This window comes from Pseudonaja textilis, chromosome Z, assembly GCF_049901715.1.
Source record: "Pseudonaja textilis isolate UNSWEBS1 chromosome Z, rPseTex1.2, whole genome shotgun sequence".
In the NCBI taxonomy this organism is placed as follows: domain Eukaryota; kingdom Metazoa; phylum Chordata; class Lepidosauria; order Squamata; family Elapidae; genus Pseudonaja; species Pseudonaja textilis.
In genome coordinates, this window is record NC_142008.1 from 104,104,423 (window position 1) to 104,125,417 (window position 20,995).

The 20,995-nt window shown below is 38.5% G+C and overlaps 1 protein-coding gene across 1 annotated transcript; it reads left to right on the forward strand.

Moving 5' to 3' along the window:
* The first annotated feature begins 540 nt into the window (after window positions 1–540).
* LOC113450803 (epididymal sperm-binding protein 1-like) lies at window positions 541–17,874 on the forward strand. The gene is made up of 8 exons (XM_026722106.2): window positions 541–776; window positions 982–1,125; window positions 2,339–2,503; window positions 3,781–3,942; window positions 5,732–5,878; window positions 7,381–7,545; window positions 8,344–8,390; window positions 17,235–17,874. Exons 1-7 carry the CDS (start codon window positions 716–718, stop codon window positions 8,349–8,351), a joined length of 852 nt encoding a protein of 283 aa, XP_026577891.1. The 5' UTR covers window positions 541–715; the 3' UTR covers window positions 8,352–8,390; window positions 17,235–17,874.
* The last annotated feature ends 3,121 nt before the right edge of the window (window positions 17,875–20,995 follow it).

The following is a 20,995-nucleotide window of genomic DNA, read 5'->3' on the forward strand; positions in this document are numbered from 1 at the left end:
GGAGGAAATGATGTTGTTAAAATAAATAAATAAATAAATAAATAAATAAATAAATAAATAAAGCATTTATTCTGTTCTTGATGATTATGCAGATATCAGAAATAGATGCCCACTGAGATGCCTTATGGAGTATACAAAACCTTTTGATAGGATAAATTAGAAAAAATATCAACATCTAAATAAAAAACATTATTAACCAACTTTGCTAAAACAACCGTTTTACAGTGGCTTGAACTTTTTTTGTAACTTCCAAATATTGTTTAAGACCAGGTGTGTAGGGGGAAGTGAAAACCACGTTTTTCAGGTATTGCAAGTATTGCAAATATTACTGCATTATTTCTAAACTAAATATATGGAGCATAAGGCTTATGAAAGGGTAATTACATTGTGAAAACTAGTGGTCAACTTATGTACATATTTACCCATATTCGTAACTGCTGCAGGAGTCTTTAGCCATATAAGGCAAAGTGTGTGACACATGACAGATTCAGGATTGTGAGTTTTGTGGTTTGGGAGTATAAAAGAGCTGGCTGTATTCAACAATATCACACAGGCTTTGAGGGCAATCTCCCTGTGTCTTTCTAAGCAGAATAAAGAAATATTGCTTCAATCTTTACCATAGTGAATTCCATTTGGTTTCAACGCACAGTCTTAAAGGACCCAGTGTGGGCTGGTACATCCTTCTCCAGGGGTGTCAAGTGCATTTAGAAAGAAAATGGCCACAATTGCAGCATTTTTTTTATTCAGTACTCTTCTTCAATCACTTTTTGCATCAGGTAAGGAAAATACACTAATGTTTTGATTCGTTTCACCTGGGATAGTGTATCATTGATCTTTGCTTTAGGAAATTGATTTTCAGAGAGTATTTATTTAGATAATTTGTATAATGTTTGGATATATTTCCTACTTCTAATCAAGGGAATAAGTGAATGCTTAGCAAGGAGCTTCTTGAATTCTGGTATTGTCTTTTTTCCATTTTAGTGCCTCCTCCCTGTGTCTTTCCATTTATTTACAATGGAAAATCCTACAGATCTTGTACTGAAGATGCAAGCCAGAACCGCCCATGGTGTGCCACAGTTGCAAACTATGATCAGTATAAAAAATGGAAGTATTGTGCCACTAAAGGTTTGACATATTTATATTTCTGTGCTACCTTACTCAGTAGGGTTAGGAAATATAACAGTAATCCTGAAACAGTCAGGTGATTCCTTTTATAATGTTTCTGGTTTAATCTAGTATAGAATTAAAACAGGCATTGTAGATCAGCGGTCACTAACCAGTAGGCTGTGGCCCACTGGTGGGCCATGAAAAAATTTGGGTGGGTCGCAGAGAAATCTCACCCCCAGAGCACCCCCCCCAAAAGCAATTAATCCAGGCTGTGCAGAAACACTTGACCCACGGGAACCCTCCCTGCCCATTCACTCCTTATCTGGCAAACTTGCCTGATAAATTGCTATTTTTCCTTTTTCCAACCATCAGCTGTTCTGCTGTGCTGGGAGATTTTGATTAGCTAGGAAGCAGGAAATAATTGGATTTCTTGCTTTCTAGCTTGTCTTTAGATCTTTGGCTCTGCTTTTAAGCACAGCCAAACCTCCCTTAGGACTGAAGGTTCTATTATTCAGTGCAGACTCACAGCAAACAAATTTTATGTGACAAACTCAGGTAGCCGATGGCAGATAGATAGATCACTGAATGATTCTGTGAGCAACTCAATCTGCCTGCCTGCTTTGCCTGCTTTTGGGTAAAAGTTGCTCTTTTTTTTAAATAAAATCAATATTTATATAAATATTTATAAAATTTACATACAAGCCATGCCCAGCCAGTCACATGACCACTAAGCCACACCCACAAATTAGGCCATGCCCACAGAACCAGTTAGTGGTTCCTGGGATTTAAAATTATTAGTTTGGTCCCTGAGATCCAAAAGGTTGGCGACCCCTATTGTAGAGTGTTTGTCTGAACTTTAGTAAGCTTAACCTAGCTTCACCACCACAATGTAACTGCCCATCAATGTGAAGCTTAATTATACAAGATTAAAAAGATATAATTTGGATGACAAGTCATTTAATCTCTCTCCCAGAAGAGAGCTCTGTGTCTCAAAGTATATACTTGAAACTGGTAGCCTGCAATACTGCATTGTAACCACTGTGCCACCATGACTCATTAGATGTATGACTCTTCAAATATACACATGATAAAGGGGCTCAACAATATGGAAGTAAAATCTGAAATAATATGGTATGGAAGAATGCTAAAATTATACACACACACACATATACATAATTTTATATAATATATATATATATATATATATTTTATTGCTTTGTCTTTTGCTTAGAATATGGTGGTAATTCTGGTGGAAAACAATGTACATTCCCCTTTACATACAAGAAACGAACGTATTATGCTTGCACAAATGAAGATGCAGAAATAGGAAGATTCTGGTGCGCAACAACTGGGAGTTATGATAAGGAGAAACAATGGAGCTACTGTGCTGATACTAGTAAGATAACTGTGTGGTGTTAGCTTATTTGGTGTAATAGGCATGGGTAGGTTACTTGTACACAAAGGCAAGTAAAGGAAAGAGACTTTTTAATTGATAAAAAATGGATAAAAAATGTTGAGAATGGTGCAGAAATGAATACATTTTTGAGGAACGGAGAAACAATACTGTGTAGTTTAGAGGCAGGGCATTTAACCAACGTCCTTAGATCAAGTCCCTTACATCTTGAGAAATAGATTAATAAAGGTAATGGGAACTGATAATGTTCAATATAAAACACAAACAATGGTTTAATTAGAGTGGGCAATTAATTTTACCAAAGGGCCACATGAGGAACTGGGGGTGTTGTGAAAGCCCAAACCAATAACTCCTGACTACACACCACCCATTCACCTGTAAGGTGGTGCTTTGAGGATATGGCAGTGGGTGGCTGAGCTCAGGCTGTCCCATATGATAACCATGGGTGCCTCTTCCATCTGCTCCAAGTGAGGGGTGAGCATTATGCAGAAAAATACTTTCTCTCCTTGTCTTCCTGTGGCTGTAAGTGGTGATTGCACAGAGCCTAATCTGGGCTTCTTTTCCCAACTCTTGGAGAGCACTTACAAGTAGTCCTCAATTTACAACAGTACATTTAGTAACTGTTCAAAGTTACAATGGCACTGAAAAAAGTGACTTATGACTGTTTTTCACAGTAACAAACTGTGCAGCATCCCTATGATGTGATCAAAATTCAGATGCTTGGCACCTGGTTCATACTTATGACCATTGCTGTGTCCCAAATTCATGTGATCATCTTTTACAATCTTCTGACAAAGTCAATGCCAAAGCCCGATTCACTTAACAACCATGTTACTGACTTATTAACTGCAGTGATACAGTTAATAACTCTGGCAAGAAAGGGTGTAAAATGGGGCAAAACTCACTTAATTTTTTCACTAAATAACATACATTTTGGGCTCAATATTGGTCATAAGTTGAGGATTATGTGTATTTACATTTGATTTCTAATTTCTAATTTGCCCCACATAGGCCCGAAGGACAGCTAAAGAGCTGGATGTGATTGGAGGCCATAAAATGCCTAATTCTAGTCTATTATATCAGTATCTCCAATTTGAATAGTCATATGAGACTAAGTGATGTGGTTCACCTTTTCAAGTAGAAAGATTAGTTTTTAGTATAATTTCTGATATACTGCAATTTAGTCAAAAATACTTTAACTCAAATGCTGAACCCAATAATCGGTGACTCTTTTACTCATTTTTTTCATCACTATTCAGGACTAGCTGCAAATTCACAGGGGCCTTGTGTGTTTCCTTTTATCTACAAGGGGCAACCCTACTACGCTTGCACAAAAGCTGGGTCTTCTGATGGAAAGCTCTGGTGCTCTTTGAGCAGCAACTATGATAGAGAACCAAAATGGACTTACTGTACACCCTCAGGTATGGAAAAACTTGGATGATAGAAGGAAAGACTTTGGACAATCCTGCTAACTAGCTCTGCTAGTTAGCAGGACTTGATTCTCCCCTTTGGGACAGGGGAGAATCAAGTACAAATCTACACTAAGTTGCAAAAACTATCTGGATCACTTTATACCAATTACCATTTATCCATCCAATCTGCCTCTGAAGACTGCCTTGGGGATGACATTGAAGAACAGAGCATAGAAATATGTTGTATATCTGAAGTAAGACAATACAGGTCTAAATAAGTCATTTTTTCCCTTAGAAATTGATTCTTCAGGGCTATAAGAACATATCCATGTTGTTTTTTTGGCAACACATTGGAACTGATTTGCCATTGTTTTTTCTATATATTTTGTTGTTGATATGTTGATGTGTTTTCTTTGTAACAATGAGATTTCTTAGTGACCTGCACCCCACTGATAGCCAGAAATGACTTGCTTAGTTTTTCATGGTTGGTCAAGTGCTGCTACCTGTTCTGATTAATACACATCTAATAAGAAGATGTGGTAGACGTGCATTGAAAAATGCCATTAAGTAAACAATTTCGTTGGACTATTTGAAGCAGAAAGAAGAACCTCAATAGTTGAGAGTTGTAGCTGGGGGTGAAAACAGGACAACTGAAGGTGAGATAACAGACTGTTGATCCATTAATTTCTATGGAAAGAAAAATTAAAAGAGGTATTACTGTACAGAAAATATTGTGATCAGATAGTATCTTAGTTTGAATTTTTATTACAAGTTTATACATTTTTATTTTCTTAGTTCACTTTTACGTAGGGCAGAATTATTAGGAGTCACTGGGCAAATAACCAACTGAACTGAAAAAAATATAGTTTTAAATATTTAAAATTAAAATCAATTTGTAACTATTTAAATTGAAAGTACTAGCTGGGCCAATCTGATAGTCTATTTAGTAGTGTGGAACTCACAAATGTATCAGGACATAAGGAAGTGCAGTGCTATGGATCCAGAGTTGATACTGTGCTTTGGAAGTAATAAGAAGCTGCAGATTTCCCTGGGATTCTAGGAAAATGCACATCTAAGGTTAAAGAGATGCAGCCATATGCAGTTGCTGCTCCAAAACACCTTTTTGGCTTTTGATCTAAGCCCTGACCATCCCTATCAGGATTGTGAGCTATGAGATACTCAGCAGCTGTGGACCACCATTGGCCATGAGTTCACCAAGGAAGACAAAGTGTTTTCCTCAAGATGTCCTGGTAGTTATTTGGTAACCTTTTAGGACTATAGGAATTAATCTTCAGCTATCAAGCTATTCCTTTGTTAGAGGAGTTAGGAATTCACGGTGAGAATAACCTTGGAAGATGGGGGAACAGGGCAGTGAGACTGATTGAATAAAAATCACCTTAATCCATAGAACAAACAAGAGGGGCCCACCTCAAATTCTTGGAATGTAAAGGTAAAAAGGGAAATGAACTTTCAGACTTGCAAGACTCTGCTAATGTAACCTCACATACAGTAGAATTAATCCATCTGGTCATGTTTCCTGACCGGACTACCACATTACCGTGACAGAAATCAATCAATTTTAGCAGGAAGATACAGTATATATGTAACCATTTAAGCATGTCTATTTTTTAATTGATAAATTCATTTTCAACAGTTATGTATGGCATACAGAATGTCTTAATAAATTCTATTCCACCTTGAATCTTAATCATCCCATTGCTCATCCAATTATCTGTTTTAAGATTGCTTCTTTTGGGGGTGCTGCTTCATTTCTTCCCCCATTATTTTTCCTTTTCAGAATTAGGTCCTTGCAAATTTCCCTTCCGATTCAACAACAAATACTACTATCGTTGTACAAGAGAAGGTGCATCTGATAGCCTATTGTGGTGTGCCATAACTGCAAACTATGACAAGGACAGTAAATGGAGGGCATGTGCCACTGAAGGTAGGAGAAACAACAGTCCTTCCCCACCTCAAAATCCAGAGACTCTGAATAGCTGCAATGATATTTCAATGGAACAAATGTCCTGTCAGGGGGTAGTTTCCATGGAACATGGGAAATGCAAATTAAGATCTTCAATTACAGATAAAAAAGAAGTTCAGATTAAGGATGGGAAAACAAGTCAATGTGGGTCAAATGAAATATTTTAAGTGGATGGGTGTGAAAGTAGAAATGAAAAAAATAATAATAGTAAAAATGAATGCACTGGAGTGGAAGAATTAATTCTAGGTGAGGGACAACAATAACATTAGCTGAAATGGAGTAAACAACAAGTATTGTGGATGGTATGACAGGGTAGAGATAGGATACAGAGCATGGCTTGTGGAATTCTTTCCAACTCTTTTACTGCAGTGGTCACACATTTCTGTGTCTGTATGAATTTAGGAAACAGAAGGTGGACTATGTTTGATCCAAACTGGGCCACATGATGAAGATTAAAGCTTAGACAAAAGCAGCCATCCATATGTCAAGCTTCTCCCATTTGTTTCTACATAGGAATTCCTCCAAGGAGATTTCATTTTTTTTCCTACTGCCATGCTTCTTCCAATCTGTTTTACAATGGATCTTTCTTTTGCTCCCTTCTCTTGATTTCATTTTGTTCAGTTTTCAGACAACTATCATGATAATGTTCAGAGTCCCCTCTCCTCCACATACTTATTTTTGAAAACTTTATGACTCATAACCTGGTCGCCTCGTGCTTAGACTATTTTAGAATGCTTTACATAAGACTATTGTTGAAAATTATTTGAAAGCTACAACCGACAGAAAATGTTACAGCGGTTTTAGGAATGTTTAGGGTAGCCCGTATAACAACTCTGTTGCAGGAGCTATACTGGTTTCAGTAGACCTGAAAGGAGCCATGAGTAAAACTAGCATTCTATTTTTATACCTCAGGATGTATGAAATTCTAAACAACAGTACAATTATTGGTTACAAATTTCTTATAATCAATATACCACACATGTAAGTAATGCTGTTCAACTTGGAACAGTATGTGTACAGGTAGTGCTGTTCAGGTGTTCTTAGCATGACCTATACCCTTAAAACCCTGTTTGCCCACAGCCCAAACTAAGTATCATGTTGCCTTACTTTTCCAGCAACAGGTCTTTTTGCAACAATCTTCTAGATACTTCTCTAGCTGCATCTTACACTTATGTTTTCTTGGTAATGTCTTCTTTTAGCCTAATCAAGCATTCATATCTTGCTTTGTCCTTAGCAAAGCATCTTGCAACTTCCTTTTCCAATGTTGGTTCTAGTAGGTAGGTAGGTGGGTGGCGTGGGGAAGAGAGAGAGAAAGAGAAAGAGACAGACGATTTTGCAAGAAAAGAGGTTAAAGATAAAATTTGGAAAAAATGGAGTTTGGGATCCTAGGCCTGGATAAGATTAAAGTTTACCCCAATATAAAGGCTACCCCTTTTTTATTTGTGTGTTTCCAATATGTACAGAATATGAAGGCAATTCTAAAGGCAAGCGCTGTGTCTTTCCATTCATCTACAATGGGAAAAGATTCAATTCTTGCACCAATCAAAATTCACAGGATGGAAGATTTTGGTGTTCTGTCACAAGTAACTATGACAAAGACCGGCAATGGAGCTACTGTGCTGATACAAGTAAGATAAATCAGAAGTTGCTCTATGAATCATTAATCAGAATATGGAAGTCCCTTAAACTATTTGGGTGCAAATTTTTAGCTGACGTACCAAATTTAGGAATAATGTCTACATAATGTAGGAAAATAAATGTGCCATAGTGATTATTGTAAACTAAAAGAGAAGAAAAAAAGTGTCTTTGAATTGGATGGGAGTCAATCTTTATTTTATTGATATCATTATCCTATTTAGTTAGAAATCAAAGGTAGCTCTTAATTAACTTGTATGCCACCTCTAGGCAACTTTAGGCATCTTACATATTAGATTTAAAACCAAAAATTTAATAATATAAAGAATAATTGATAATACTAATGGCACATCAAAGAAAAACAAAAATAAGGAATCCAGTTACTCATTAAGTAATATAAATCCAATACTACAGTGTAGATTATGAAACACTCTGTCCTAAAAGCCAGGTCCTTAAAGATGTATGAACATGTTGCAGAGTCAAGGGTGAATAGAATTCAGGAAGAATGCTATTTCAGAGAGTGGGTGCAGTTACAGGGGAGGGCCATCTCCTAGGTCCTGCAAGATGACATTGTTCTACATTTGGGATTTGGAGTTTGCCAATGTTACCAAATTTTAATGACTGGACAGAAGTTGCAAGAGAAGGGCATGATCCTGTAGATATTCAGGCTATAAGCCATTTGATAACCTATTATGTCTTAAAAAGAAGAAATACTGTTTCCTTTTTACTTAGAAAATAGCTAAACTGTATCTATGTATATTACAGAACTGACCATCTGCCATTCTTTCTAGGACTGTAGACCAGGAAGGCCTGTTGGACAATATGTGTGATTCCTCAGGTAGGACAAAATTGGAAAAGGGACAAGAAAATGCTTGAGATACTAAAGTTAGGTGGGGAAAAGATCTGGTCACGGACGTCTTTTTAGCACAGTAGAAAATAATAACATAACAACCTCAACTTGTTTACTTTTATGCAATAACACATACTAGACATTTCTATAATAACAAACCTATCTAATCAGCAAAACCAAAATCAAAGATTCCTTTCTTTCCCATCACAAGCACAAAATCCAGAAGCAGTTTCCAAATGGAAGCAAAATTAAATATGTTCTTTATTGTGAATAACAGAATCAATTTAATTGTTACCCTTTTTTCTTGCTGTGGAAAATAATATGTGTTTCTGTTTACGTTTATTAATCATTATGGACTATAATAATTGATGTTAACATAATTTGTTACATTCTCTCAGATTCTTTAATCTTGAAGGGAAAAACATTTTTTTAAAATAATTTTAAAACTCTAAACTTTTCTTTGAAAATATTTCTAAAATCAATGAATTCTAAATTCTAATACATCTTTTTTATTTTCTTTTAAATTAATATATTCAAATTAATTTTCAATAATATTTTACAAGCTTTAGAAATAACTCAAGTGTTGTCTATGAAAAAATTTAACTTACTTTTATAAACAGAAAATTACATTCAAGGTTTCCGTCAAAATATATATATATGTGTGTATATGTTTTCTGAGGTTCTCTGGGTATTTATATGTGGATCTTTGGTTGTTCGGGTTTTCTCCTCGCGTAAGATTGGAAGTATCGAGGCAACGTTTCGATGAAGTCTCATTCATCATCTTCAGGCTTCTGTCTTCGGCTCTTGCTTCTCAGAGTGATGTGAGATTGCAGCTGCTTCTTCCTTTTAACTGCCAGTGGGGTGGGACTTGATTGGATGGGGGCTTGGCTGTGTTCTGATTGGGTGGGGTGTGTTCTCAATGGTAGGGGGCTTGGCTGTGCTCTGATTGGTTGGGGGTTGGCCGTGTTCTGATTGGTTGGAGGCGTGTTCTGTTCAGGTGGGGCCTGGTTGTGCTCAGGCTAGTCTTAGTTGCTGGGGATTTGAGTTGGTGAGCTGTGATCTTGCTGTTTGGCTTCGAGTTCGTGGTGGTGCTGCATCTTCATAGTGGGTGTCGGTTTGCTTCATGTATGGCTCGGAGGGTTTGAAGTGGGTAGTGATGCAGCTGCAGTGCAGCTTCTGGTCCATGGTCGTGTCTCATCTTCTGAATGGGTGTGAGTCTGTTTTCTACATGGAAGTGTGGTGGTGGCATCTTGTGTGGCTCTCATGGGTGTGGGTCTGGTGTCATTCTTCATGTTAGGTACTCGTCTGTTCATGAGGGCGGGTTTCCAAATGGCTGGAAGGCGGGAGGTGTCATCTCGTTTGTTCATGCTGTGTGGGCGTTTTTCTATCTCTATGGCTTCTCTGATTATTCTGCTGTTGAAGTGTTCAGTTTTGGCAATAGTTCTGGTCTTTTTAAAGTCATTTTATATATATATATATGTATGTTTTCTGAGGTTCTCGCGGGTATTTGTATGTGGATCTGTTGTTGTTCGGGTTTTCTCCGCGTAAGATTCGAAGTATCTAGGCAACGTTTGATGAAGTCTCATTCATCATCTTCAGGCTGAGAAGCAAGAGCCGAAGACAGAAGCCTGAAGATGATGAATGAGACTTCATCGAAACGTTGCCTAGATACTTTGAATCTTATGCGGAGAAAACCCGAACAACCAAAGATCTATCTATCTATATCTATATCTATATCTATATCTATATCTATATCTATATCTATATAAATGTCATTAGTTGTGCTTTTAAAGTTGAGCAATGTTTCGGCAGAATCTCATCTGCCATCATCAGGCTTCTGTATGATGATGGCAGATGAGATTCTGCCAAACGCTCTACAACTTTAAAAGCACAACTACAATGACATGGGAAAATACCTGAACAATGCTGAATGCCATACATGTAAGTACCCATGAAAATTTAAATTTAAATTTATATATATATATATTCGTAGATTTTCACAGGTACAGGTATGTAGGTCTAGGTGTGTTTGGGTATTTTCCCGTGTAAGATTAAGAATATCTTGGTGATGTTTCAGCGAGGTCCCACTCGCCATCCTCAGGCTGGTGCCAGTGCAAGCATAAAGCTGAAAGCACCAGCCTGAGGATGATGAGTGGGACCTCGCCAAAATGTTGCCAAGATACTCTTAATCTTACATGGGAAAAGACTCGAACACACTTAGACCTATACACACACACACACACACACACACATATATGCATACACACTGCTCAAAAAAATAAAGGGAACACAAAAATAAGACATCCTAGATCTGAATTAATGAAATATTCTCATTAAATACTTCGTTCATTACATAGTTGAATGTGCTGACAACAAAATCACACAATGCCACAGGCACTCCTGACACAAGAGACATCGAGCTGGCCACACTCACCATGGCCATACCCACCCTGCTGCCTCTGAGGTGAAACACAAGCTTGATGCGGCCCTCAATAGAATCGAGTTTGGTTTATGAAGTCTCTTGTCTCAAAAAATTCTCAACTTTCTTAGTATCTATGTATTAAAAACTCCAAATGTGTCCTCTGGAGAATTGTAGATTTGCTTGGAGCCCTTCTTTCAGTTGCAATGGGAGGGTTGTATTTTAAACCATCATCATATAAAGATTAATGTCAGATTTATACTGCAAAATTACAGTTAAGTCCTTTGTGAGATATTTATAAAATTGTCTCAGTTGTTTCATAACTTTCTACACATTATTGCATCTCTAAATTACTCATCTTTCTTCCATCTTTAAAACATCATTGATCTAAAACTGAATGGTTTTATATAAATATTTTTTCTAATGCCTATCTAAAAATATGCTCCAATTTGTTTTGTCATCTTCTTAACTCCCTCTTGTGGTCAAAGAATAGATTTTTAAATAAATCAAGTAGTTATATAGGTGGGTGGAATAACTGAGGTAACACAGAGCAAAATTCAGCTGTAACTTTATTTAACAATAAAGGGTTGCCGTAGCTGCCACGAGCTAACAGGGCAGCCAGCTGGTGGGCAATAGCTAATGCCATTTGATAGCTCCCTTTTATAGTCAGCTGTCAAATGGCATCAGCCAATAGGAGCGTCTGCGTTCCCACTGGATGCATAGACCAGAGTGAGAACTTCAGCTCAGTCTGTTAGGATGCAATACTCCTTTCTCCCCGAACAGAGCATGCATAGTCCTTTAGGTAACTTGGGTGCTTGCACAGTTGGCTGGATCTTCTCAGTTCTGTTGGTGCTGCCACAGAGTGGGAATCCTCCACTTGTCAAAGCGTCTTTGGTGATGATGGGGCAGGCGTCTTGGCTTCCAATGGCTCAGGGTGTGGAATTGTCAACTGTCCTGGTACATTCGCATTGTTATCAGGTCTGTGTTGGCTTGCTTTGGGTGCCAGTGGTCTGGTTGTGGTGAAGTCATCAGGAGGGCCACCTGTAGAAGTACTCCAATGCCCCCTTAATTGATCAACATGGTGGCACCAAATGTGACTGTCTTACAACTGGACCCTATATGACTTAGGGCCAGTTACTGCCACAATTTGACCAGGTAGCCATAAGGGGTGACCCGCATAGTTTCTGGCATAGACCTGATTGTTTTCACTGAAACTCCTAGCCTGGCTATTGAAGCCCTAAGGTGATCCTCAAATGGTGACCCATTAGGAGTTCAGCTGGGGATCTATTTGTAGAAGCACAGGGGGTAGTGTGCTGGCATAGGAGGTACTTAGCAAGTCTGGAATGCCAATCAGTGGGCCCAAGCCATTCCAGAGCCTCCTTGGTAGATCTGACAACTATCTCAGCCAGGCATTTACTAGCTGGGTGAAAAGGGGCTGTCTGGGCATGCCTAATTCCTTGGTTAGCCAGGAATACCCCAAATTCATTGGATGTGAATTGAGGCCCATTGTCGGACACTATGGTGTCAGGAAGACCATGGGTAGCAAAGATTTGCAGCAGGGCTTTAGCTACTGCTTCAGAAGTTGTGGTTGGGATTAAGGCTAGCTCTATCCACTTTGAAAAGGAGTCAACCACCACTAAAAATGCTCCCCCATGGAAAGGGCCAGCCAAATTGATATGTAATCTGGACCATGGGGACCCTGAATCTTCCCATCTCCTGGGAGTAGCTGTGGGTGGGGCTGGTCTGGTGACCTGGCATGGCTTGCAAGTATTTACCCAGCTGGTAATCTGGGTGTCCATGCCAGGCCACCACACACAAATGCGAGTTAATGCTTTCATCCTGACGATCCCAGGATGACCCTCATGAAGTACCTTTAGGACTGGAATCTGTAACTGGGCAGGAATAACCACCCTGGTTCCCCATGGCAGGCAGCCTTGTAAGGAAGACAATTCTTGCTGATGGATTTTAAAAGGCAAGAATTGAGGTGAAAAGGGGGCTTTAGGCCACCCCCTTCCCATCCAGTCAAGGACTTGGGATATTACCTTGTCCTTGGCAGAGTGGGCAGAGATGTCAGAAGCAATGATGTGTAGTTTGATGTCTTCAATCAGGAACATAGCATTGGTTGGTGCAGGATCCTCCACCGGATTAGGCAGGGGCCAAGGACTGAGAGCATCTACATGGCTGAAGTGTTTGCTTGCTCGATGTGTCAGCGTCTACAAATAAGCAGCCAGAAATAATGTCCACCCGGTCATTCTTGGAGACAAAATCTGAGGTGTTTGTCTGTTGCCAGATAGAAGACCCAAGAGGGGCTTATGGTCTGTAATTAGCTTGAAATGGCAACCACAGAGAAATTCATGAAACTTTTTGACTGATTCTAATGCAGCTAAAGCCTCCTTGTCAATTTGACTATAGTTGTGTTCTGCTAGAGAGAACGTTGCCTGGAGAAAAAGGCAATTGGTGCCTAAGAACCATTGGGCAGTCTGTGACTTAATACGGCTCCTATGCCAAAAGGTGAAGTGTCTGAAACTAAGACTAAAGGAAATTTTTTGTTGAATTGAATAAGGACAGCATCGGATGTAAGCAATGATTTGACTGCTTTGAAAGCATAGGCTTCCTTAGGTCCCCAATGCCAAGAGGCATGTTTGTCCAAAAGTCTATGCAGTAGTTCTGCTATGGAAACCTTATGGGGTAAAAAGGAGGCATAAAAATTAAGTAGTCCCAGGAAAGACTGAAGTTCAGTCTTGTTTGATGGTGTGGGTGCACTGTGGATTGTGTGTACTTTGGATTCTATTGGGTGAATGCCAGAGGCATCAACTTCGTAACCCAGAAATTCTACTTGTGGTGTGGCAATAGTGCACTTTTCCTTTTTCTATTTGAGGCCTGCTTTTCTGAAACACTTGAGAACACCTCCAACTCTTTGTATCAGTTGAGGTTTGTCAGAGGCAGAAATTAATATGTCATTGAAGTAAGGTATTACACAGATAACCCTTGTGGTAACCTCTCCATTAATGACTGAAAAATTCCTGGGGCCATACTGACCCCGAACTGGAGATGCTTGTATCTGAAAGTATCCCTGTGAGTTACAATAGTCTGTAGTTCAGCAGCTGTGTCATGAACAGGGAGCTGTTGATATGCTTGAGACATATCTAATTTTGCAAACATGGTCCCTAGTTCAAAAGAATGCAGCAGGTGCTGGATGACTGGGACTGGATATGCGCTGATATGCAAATATTTGTTTATCAAACATTTATAGTCTGTGCAAATCTTTAAGCTGCCATCTTTTTTAAGGGGCATTACTATAGGTGTTTTCCATTTCGCAAAGTCCACAGGCTCTAATATTCCCTAGTTAATTAGCTTATCCAGTTCCTTGTCCAGATTAAGGCAGATTGCAAAAGGCACTCTGCGAGGCTTCAGATGAATTGGAACTGCTAGGGGGTCCAAATTGAAGGATATTGGGGTTCCCACATAACACCCAAGGCCCTTGCTGAATACATCAGCATAGTCATTAAATAAGGCATCTACCTCCAAGGTAGATGGCAATAGAGTGAATTCCTACTATATGAAGGCCAAGGGCAGGGGAACCAATCTAACCCTAGTAGACTTGGGAGGGGACCATCCACAACAACTAAAGGCAAGTGACCCTTAAAAGTTTGAAAATGAATGAAAAACTTGCCTTTCCCGATGACTATGATGGTTCTACCTTGGTAGTCGTGTAGAGTTAGATTGCAGTCTTGAAGCCTCTTCTTTGCCATACAAGGAAGGATTCACTTCAAGGTGCTCCACAAGATGATGGAGAGTGCTGAGCCAGTGTCTGCCTCCATATTACAAGGTTTTCCTTCTAAAGAAACAATTACACTTACTTTGTTAGAGCCTTTGTCTAGTGATTTAGCTTGTTAGCAGGTGAAGAAATCTTCAATTTGTTTTTGAAAATGCTGAGTTGTCTGAGGAATTGGTTGCTGTGGCTGGGTAAAAGTCTTTCCTGCCTGACAGATCCTGGCTAAATGACCCTTCCTTTGGCATTTTAGACAAATGGCATTCCTGAACTTGCAGGATGCCTTGAGGTGATTCCTCCCACAGCACAGGCAGATGGGCTGAGACCATGGGGGCTGATTGGGAGCAGACCTGTTTCCCCTCTGAATGGCTTTGGGCTCCCTGAGGTGATTTATATCATTGGTTTCATCAGAGCTTTCCTCTGGAGAGACTTCATCATAATGAATGGCTGAACTATTCCGGGAGACAGGGTTTCCTTGAATCTCTGCCGCTGAGAGTGCTGACAGCTCAGCAGCTTGAGATTCCTCTATAGCTATCTTAAGGGTCAAATCATCTCTGTACCACAAACTAATTGGTCCAATAACATGTCCTTGAGGTAGTCCCTAAACCCGCAGTGTAAGGTGGCTGTCCGTAAGGCTGCTATATACCACTAATAGTCTCTCCTTCAGCCTGGGTTCGTCTTCTAAAAGCGTGATGCCTGGTGAGGAGGCTTAGGGGAATAATGGTTACACAGGATTTCCTGCAATTCCTCCCAGGGTACATTTTTTACTGATCGCGGTGCCAGCAATGTGGTAGCAGTGTCAAATACCATGGCTCCACAAAAACTTAAAAAGTATGCTTTTTTCCTGTGGGTAGAAATTTCAGCAAGGTCAATGGCATCTAGAAAACAGTCAAAATGATTTATGTAAGACTCCCATGTCTCTGCTGTCAGTCTGAAAGGCGGGAACGCTGGGGTTGAAGTCATCTCGTCTTCAGGCAGTGCTGGGTTTTTCTGAGAGGATTTGAAATTTGCTCTTGCTAAAAGTGACAATCAGCTCTTATAGTGACTTTCAGGTCGGTAGTGGCTTCAGCTCTTATAGTGACTTTCAGCTCAGTAATCGTGCTCAGTTGCCTCTTAAGCGTATCCCATCCTTGTCACCAGAGTTATATAGGCGGGCGGCAACTGAGGCAACATGGACCAACATTCAGCTGTAACTTTATTTAACAATAAAGGGTTGCCGCAGCTGCTGCAAGCTAACAGGGCAGCCAGCTGACAGGCAACAGCTGATGCTGTTTGACATCTCCCTTTTATAGTCAGCTGTCAAATGGCATCAGCCAATAGGAGCAGTCCGCATTCCCACTGGATGTGTGGACTGGAGTGAGAACTTCAGCTCAGTCTGTTAGGATGCAATACAAGTAATAGTTCCTGTTCAATCAGAATTCATAAAAATTGTTTCAGCCACCTTTAAGAAACAGCCCAGAGCTACAGATTACTTGAAATAGTAAAATAAAACTGCATTACTCCATCAAAGTTTTTTTGAAAAAGGCATTCCAGGCTTTTTTTTATTTCAGCTTCCCTCCGGAAATTCTCTTCCTTGTCATTTAATAATAAAGAAGTATCAAAAATTGCACAAATCTTCAAAAAGGAGTAACCAGCTGTACCTAAAAAGAGCGTCTTTTAGTTAGTGAAGATAAATGATTAAGAAGGGAAAGTCATGAAAATAAATTCCAAAATGGTGGCTTTTTCAACAATGAAATGGTTGGAATGGCTCATCAGTTTATCCAAAGCACAGCTCCTGAGGCTTCCTGAAGATCGCTGCTGTATGGAGGATCTTGGGGAGTGATTCTAGGATTCTCCATAACCCAGGGAAGTAATATAAACTAAAGGAATGTCTACTCCTTCTGTTAGTAAGCTGAAAAATAGTTAAGTCTCCTTGGCCTTGTGATAAGATGGCCATCTTCATAGGATTTTTTCTGCCCTTCTATCTCATGCTTTCTCCTTTCTCCTTTTCCCTTTTTTCTTTCCCTAATTTCCCATTATTTTAATTTTTTTTGTATTTTATATTTTGATAAACATTAAATACATTAAATGTTAAACATTAGCTAAAGTAAAAAAATTAAATCAGGAAAATGCCAAGGTAGGAGAGGACAGAGGGAGGAAAAAAGGGTAGATTTATGCTTTAATCTAAACACTCTGAAATATTTAATTATTTTAGAGAATAATGTTCAAATAACATATTTTGGTTTCTTAAGTTTCAGTGCTCTTTGCTATTTCTTTCTTCAAAGAACAGAAAAGATAAAGATGTTTTTCTCCCTAAATTATATGTGACATTGAAGATTTGTTTGAATCATACTTGATACTCATAGTTTATTTCTTTTTTTTTTCTAAATGCAATCTATGTAGCATATTCACCACTTCTGAGTGAGTTATCTATAATTTTGATTTAAACAATACAGCTAAAAAATGAACAAAGGTAGATGCAAGCATTTTATATTGACTCATCAGTACCTACATTACAATTATAATTTTGGTGTCTACAAAATAAAGCAGAACATAAATAGATTTTAAATTTATTTTATGTTACGATAACTTCCCAACTTTTGTAGGTGGAAATATTGAACTTTTGAACATTATAATGGCATTGTTTTCTTTTTATCTCCAGATTACCAAAATCAAGAAAATACTGGATGTTTGTGATTCCCGGGAAGATAATTTTTGAACGGAAATTATAGTTATATGCCATTTATCACTTTACCTTTGCAAACTTATTACTGCAGAAAAAATATGTCTAGATTTTCTAGAAGCTATCACACTTTGCATTACTTTACTGTGACCTGTCTTTATTCAAAATTGTGCATGAAAGAATCACCTAAGAAATTATTTTATTGCCAGATGTGGCCAGTTCCTAGACTCCACTTACTTGCTGTCCCACTTTTTAGTAGCTTCCAGAGCACCTTTATTTGTGCCACCAGAATTTATAAGGAATCAATTAATTTCCATCATTTTAAGTCTATTTTAAATTCTTATCTTTAGAATATTGTAGGCTTAAAGGATAATTTTTAATTGAATTTCCTTGTAATGTTTAATATTTAAAACCTGATAAAATATATTTCTTATGTTACTTTGTTCATTATGGCATTCAATACTTTAAGGTATAGCAGAAAAGGAAGCATACTTCCACTGGCATTTGCCCACTCTTATAGAAGAAATATGTATGATTGTGACATCTTCTTGCTTTGCTGAATGGCTCCTGATCGTTTCTAAATGTCTGATTCTTCATAATAAATATTTTTAGCAGCAAATTGGAGTGTATTCTTTTGCATTGCCTGGATTGGTTTGCACAGCCTCTATGGATGACTTCCACAAATGGATTATTTGATTCACATCTGATACTGGTAGTTGATCATTGTCCTTTTACATTTTAAATTAATCTGGAAAATGAATTGATTTTTCAAATTGTCAAATTGATTTGGAAGTACATGTTTCTATTTAGCTATTTGATTTGAACCATCATTCTGATTTGTAAAGTCAATTCAGTTGGGGGAATTTGATCAAATTGCTTGTGAAACTAATCTACAAATTGTAGCTCCTGCAGTTTTACACCATAATGTCAAATGAAGGATAAAGAGGCACTATTGAGTCTTCATCTGCTTGAAACACAACATGAACTCAAGTTATTGCAAGCCAGGCTGAACTGGGTGAAGTTCCATTCAAAATGCAAGAAAGAAAACCTTAGACTCCATTATTTTAGAGAAAAAGAATGATATGGTGGCATCAGAGGAATACAAGATCTGAGGCAATAGGCGCGAAAATCACATATAGAAAGTTATGCCAATGTTCCCACCCCAACAGTTCAAATTGGTCATCCAGTCTGAGATGTGCATAATGTCATGTGAGGCATCTTCAGGTGGTGTTTCAGACATCTGGCTCCCCATGGCAGTTGACCTTGGCCTGGATAGATAAGAGGCTACAGCTGCGCAGTAAGCAAGTAAGCATAGTCAAGAAAGTTTTCCAAAGTTTTACAGTTCAACCTCTCAAGCCTCCAGCATGCTTCTCCTCCCCCCCGCCCCCCACATAGCCCAATTAATCCTCCTCCCTGTTTCTATGGCAGCCAGAAAGACTGGCAGAAGAAGGATTCTTGAAGGTTGACATACACACTAAAGAGGTTAATTTTCTCATAGACTGATTGATTTGCCCTGTCTTTTTCAATGGCAGTGTCCTCCAGTGCATAATACATATGCAAGATCAACTTATGGCAGAGCAATTATGTTAAGTAGCTTCTTATTAAGCAAATGGGTCAAATCTTAAAAGTTAACAAGCTAGATGCAGATCTGTTTTCATGATCACTTTGTATTAGTCATCCATAACATATACAAATAAGTCTGATGTGCTGTTGCTTCCTCTTCCTCTTAGTGGAAGCACTAAGAGTACAGAACAAAATAGAGAATAATAGAGCTGGAAGGGACCTTGGAGCTCTTCTAGTCCAACCCCCAGCTCGGGCAGGAGACCATAAACCATTCTGGACAAATGGCTGTCCAATCTCATTTTAACAGCCTCCACTGATGGAGCACCCACAGTTTCTGGAGGCAAGCCATTTCACTGATCAATTTGATGCATTCTTCTATTCACCCATCATCTAGATCATTTATGAAGATATTGAAGAGTACTGGGTTAAGATAGAATCTTGATGTACTCCACTGTATGATTCCCTTTATGTAAATGTAATTCAATTGAGGACTACCTGCTGAATGCAGTTAGTCAGCCACTTACAAAACTGTCTGGTGATGTGCTGTCTATGTCACATTGTTTTACTTTGTCAAATGCCTTACTGAAGTCTAAATATACTCTGTCCACAGAATTTCACTGGTCTGCTAATTTAATCACTTTGTAAAAAAAATGCAATAAAGTTTGTCAGGCATGATCTGTTTTTGATAAACTCATGTTGACTTCCTGTAATAGGTTTAAGCACTTCCAAGTGTTCACAGATACATTGCTTGATTATCATTTCAAAGATCTTTCCAGGTATTGGTGTCCGGCTGGGCAAATTGGTTTCTAATTTCCTGGTCCATTTCCCCCTCTTTTTTTGAAGATGAAAACTATATCAGCTCTCTTCCAGTCGTCTGGTGCTCCAGGATATTTGAAAGACATATATCTGTGGTTCTGATATCATGTCTACTAGGTCCTTTAGAGCTCTGTGTTGTAATTCTTCTGATTCTGGTGATTTGAAGTAATCTAGAGTAAATAGATGTTATCTCCCCATTTTATTGCCTATTTTGACTTGTATTCCTTATCTGTCTTTTATAGTAATGCTTTTGGTAAGTTGAACAATTTTTTCCTTTCCATATACAAAAAATGAATTCAGCAGTTCTGCTTTCTCTCTGTTGCCCATCACCTCCTTTCCATCTTCTCCTATTACTCGATCAATTGTTTCCTTGGCTTTTTTTTTTTACATTTTGAAAGAAGCTCCTTTTTATTATATTTGAATTTATTACAAGTCTTACCTCATTCTGAGTCTTAGCTTTCCTGACTTCATCGTTGCAGATTGGGTTACATGCTGCTTTTCTGTCTAAGTCATGTGGACCTCATTCCATTTTTTACACTTGTCTTTTTATCTATCAGTTTATCAGAGAGTTCTTTATGCAACTTGTTTGAGTTCCAGAGTGGCTAGACTTGTCTCTAAACCTCTGCCTTCTGCTGTTTATTCCTTACTGTGTTTGGTCTGGATACATTTTCTTCCTTTGGTGGGAGTTACTCATTTGGTTGGTTGTCTCTCAGAGTGACTAAATATATCTCGGGAGATTTTATTTTTCTTCTTCTTCAAGTAATTCATTTAATTTACATTAGGTACATGTGTCCATTTGTACCAGCAGTTCCAGCTGTATGACAAGGTTCTTCTTAATGTCCAATCCTTTTTATATCTGATTTGTGGTGTAGAAAGATGGTTATCTCTTTCATCCCATATTGTAGAGGCAAGAGGTAGAAGCTGTGTTCAGGCAAGAGTGAGGGAGCCTCCCCCCAACCCAACAAGGGTCAATTTAGTGACCGATCAGGATTACAGATATGGCCACATGACATGAACTACATTTCCCAGGATACCTTAACTACATTTACCATGATGCATTCCCTTAAGGGGACAGCTCACAATTCCTAACTAACTATCCCAAATCCCATTAACTCTAAACTGTCTGGACAGCACACTCCCCACCTGGAATTGTAAATTCCACAACTAAAGTAGCTGTATAACTAAAATAAACAGTAAAGAGTAGTACTAACTGAATAGCAGATAGCGATATAACTAAATAAACAGTTAGCTATAAAACTAAGAGAAACAGTAAATAGTAAAGCATCAAACAAAGCAAAACATGCAAAGCTTGAGGTACAATCTTCAAGTTCAGCCTTTCTCTGTAGCAGCACAAGGTCAGT